At 37.4% G+C, this 2486-nt stretch overlaps 1 protein-coding gene across 1 annotated transcript; it reads right to left on the reverse strand.

Annotated features, from left to right (window-relative positions):
• Positions 1 to 54: 54 nt before the first annotated feature.
• On the reverse strand, positions 55 to 2480 carry LOC144477739 (galactokinase). Its single transcript, XM_078195475.1, has one exon. The coding sequence runs from the start codon at positions 2250 to 2252 to the stop codon at positions 1614 to 1616; it is 639 nt and encodes a 212-aa protein (XP_078051601.1). The 5' UTR covers positions 2253 to 2480; the 3' UTR covers positions 55 to 1613.
• Positions 2481 to 2486: the final 6 nt, after the last annotated feature.

Below are 2486 nucleotides of genomic sequence, written 5' to 3' on the forward strand. Positions count from 1 at the left end.
TATGATGGTGAGGAGGTCATCATCTCAAAAAGTACCGTTTTTTGACAACTTAAATGCAGTTATTTGAACTGAAAACTATAAATTTTATTATTCTATAACAATATTGCGTATTTTTATAACGCACTTAAGTGTTGCGTGGTTTAAGTGCTCTTAGTAATGTGATGTGCAAAAAAGCGAGTTCCGTTTCTTTGTACCAATTACAAAGACAAATTACATGTATTACAGTATTGTCTCTCAACAGATTCGCACGCGTATTGTGATTGCGAATACGATTGCGAGAACGAAAAGCTAATTAAATGTGAAAGGTTGGAATAGAAGGGAAAAAGTACAGAGAACCTAAGGGCGTGAAAAAGAAAGGGAAAGAAAATCTGAACGTTACCATGCGTATGCGCAGTTCGCGCATGATGTTGACGACCAATCAAACATACATTCCATTAAGAAGATTAATTCGCCGTGATAACGATCTATACATTCCGTTCGGTTAGATTTCGTAAAATGTATTTTTTATTTTCATCCTTCTTTTTTATTTTGTTTATGAACGTACTACGTACATAAAAGTATAACAGTTACAGTAGCGTAAGATCATCAAAATGTACACAGATATGAAGGTTCCTATGTGTATATTTATAGAAAAAATTAAAAACGAGAGAATAGAGAATTAATTGGTTGAGACAGAGCTTTGGGAAATGGCTGTAAAGGATGCCGCTTTCGAAAATTCAAAGTACTGGATATTCTCTAAATGCAGACTATCGTCCCTGCGGAGATAATATTTAGCATTTAAATTCGGGCGATAACGAGGGCGATGCTCCGTATCGCTCGAAGAAACGTGACGTTCGTGTGTATAAAGCGTAGTCGCTCCTGCGGACGACTTTACCTTGTAGTAACGTTGACGCGGAATTTTCATAGAATTCATCAGTGAGATGAAGCTTCGGAATCTCGACCTTTGTACCTGTTGAAACACGATAGATGTGTAATGGTTGACGAAAATTGAGAAAGGGTTTCAGCATACCACGAATCGAACATGCTGGCTAATTATTTTGTTGTAGACGGTTTCAGTTATGCTGTTCAGTTTTTGTAAATCTTTAACTTCAGAGAAGTAATAAAACTTTGTTGTGAATAATTTGTTCTCGAAAATATATATTTTCTGTTACCGAGATGTAGGATCAAAAATTACCATCACGAATACAGACGCGCCGTGACCACGGCTGATTAAACTTGCTCCTATAACACCATCTGTAGATTGCAACGCGGTTATGACACGTTCGATATCGTCTGGCAAATTGTCGAACGATTCACGCGTGTATCGATAATTTTCCCACAAAAGTCTCCCTGTAACATTCATTAAACGTTCATTCGATAATTATTTTTCTCCATTGAAAACATCTTTTGGGATGAATGCGTGGTACCTAAACAAAAAAAAAAATACCTTTGGAAACATATTTAAAGCGAGAGACACGATTTACTATTATAAAGAAAAAAGTATATATACATAAATGCCTAAATAATATAACATATATTCGATGTAATATTTTAACAAGCTATGTAAAATATTTGCTTATATGAATTATACAACATTAAAACTACGCAATGGAAAAAATGGCAAAATATTGGTGTTATGCTTTCGATTTGTTTGCCATCCTACCCAACTTCTTCCATCGTTGTGTTTGTATCGCTTTTATCATTTCCGATATCCTCTTATCTTCCTCGAGCATATTCTCGGTCAAGGTCATCGTATCTTCAGAAAACAAACGTTCCATCATTGAAACCCCTTCCGAATTCGCACGCCACTGGGACTTCGTGTTTCTGACGATTGCGACTTCTTTCTGCTGCGATAGGTCCAAATGGTACTTCGACGATTTCCGGAGATTGAAATCAGGAAATCCGATAACGATCATTTCCACGTTGATCGTCTCCCAGTCGTAGTCGACGTTGCTCAAAGCCCGCGGATCGAAGGCGATTATCGTATCTTCGTTTCCGATTACGGAAATTAAGGAATCGGCAGTACGATTCTGCCGTGATCCCGAGGCCAGTCTCTGCGCCAAGTGACAGGCCAGCGTCTTTTCCAGCACGTTCGTCATTTGCGCATTCGTAATTGCCTCGAGAAAAGTGTATAATGCGACGACCAGGGCGGAACTGCTGCCAAGACCGCATTTCACCGGCACCGTTGAAACGATCACGATCTCGAATCCCGGAGCATGCACTGTCATCGGTATGAACAAATCAATACGTAAAATACTGTTTCTAATTTCCATGATTTATTGAACTTAACTCAAAATTTAGATCGTAAAATGAAATTTGTTTAAATGAATGCTTGCCGAGACTATCCTATGACATTTCGAAGTATTTTATTTATAACGATTGTAGAAGATTTCGAAGATGCATTTAACACTGCAGGGTATTACCAGTATTAATTTAGTATTAATTATCATTAGTATTAAAACTATTAATTCTCGTGTGACATTTGATGCAAAGTCTCGTCATAAATA

Source organism: Augochlora pura, unplaced genomic scaffold (assembly GCF_028453695.1).
Source record: "Augochlora pura isolate Apur16 unplaced genomic scaffold, APUR_v2.2.1 APUR_unplaced_3228, whole genome shotgun sequence".
Classification (NCBI taxonomy): Eukaryota; Metazoa; Arthropoda; class Insecta; order Hymenoptera; family Halictidae; genus Augochlora; species Augochlora pura.

What these genes read in the sequence shown, in the direction of transcription:
- LOC144477739 (XM_078195475.1), bottom strand. Translation starts at nt 2,252, where the DNA reads ATGGAAATTAGAAACAGTATTTTACGTATTGATTTGTTCATACCGATG.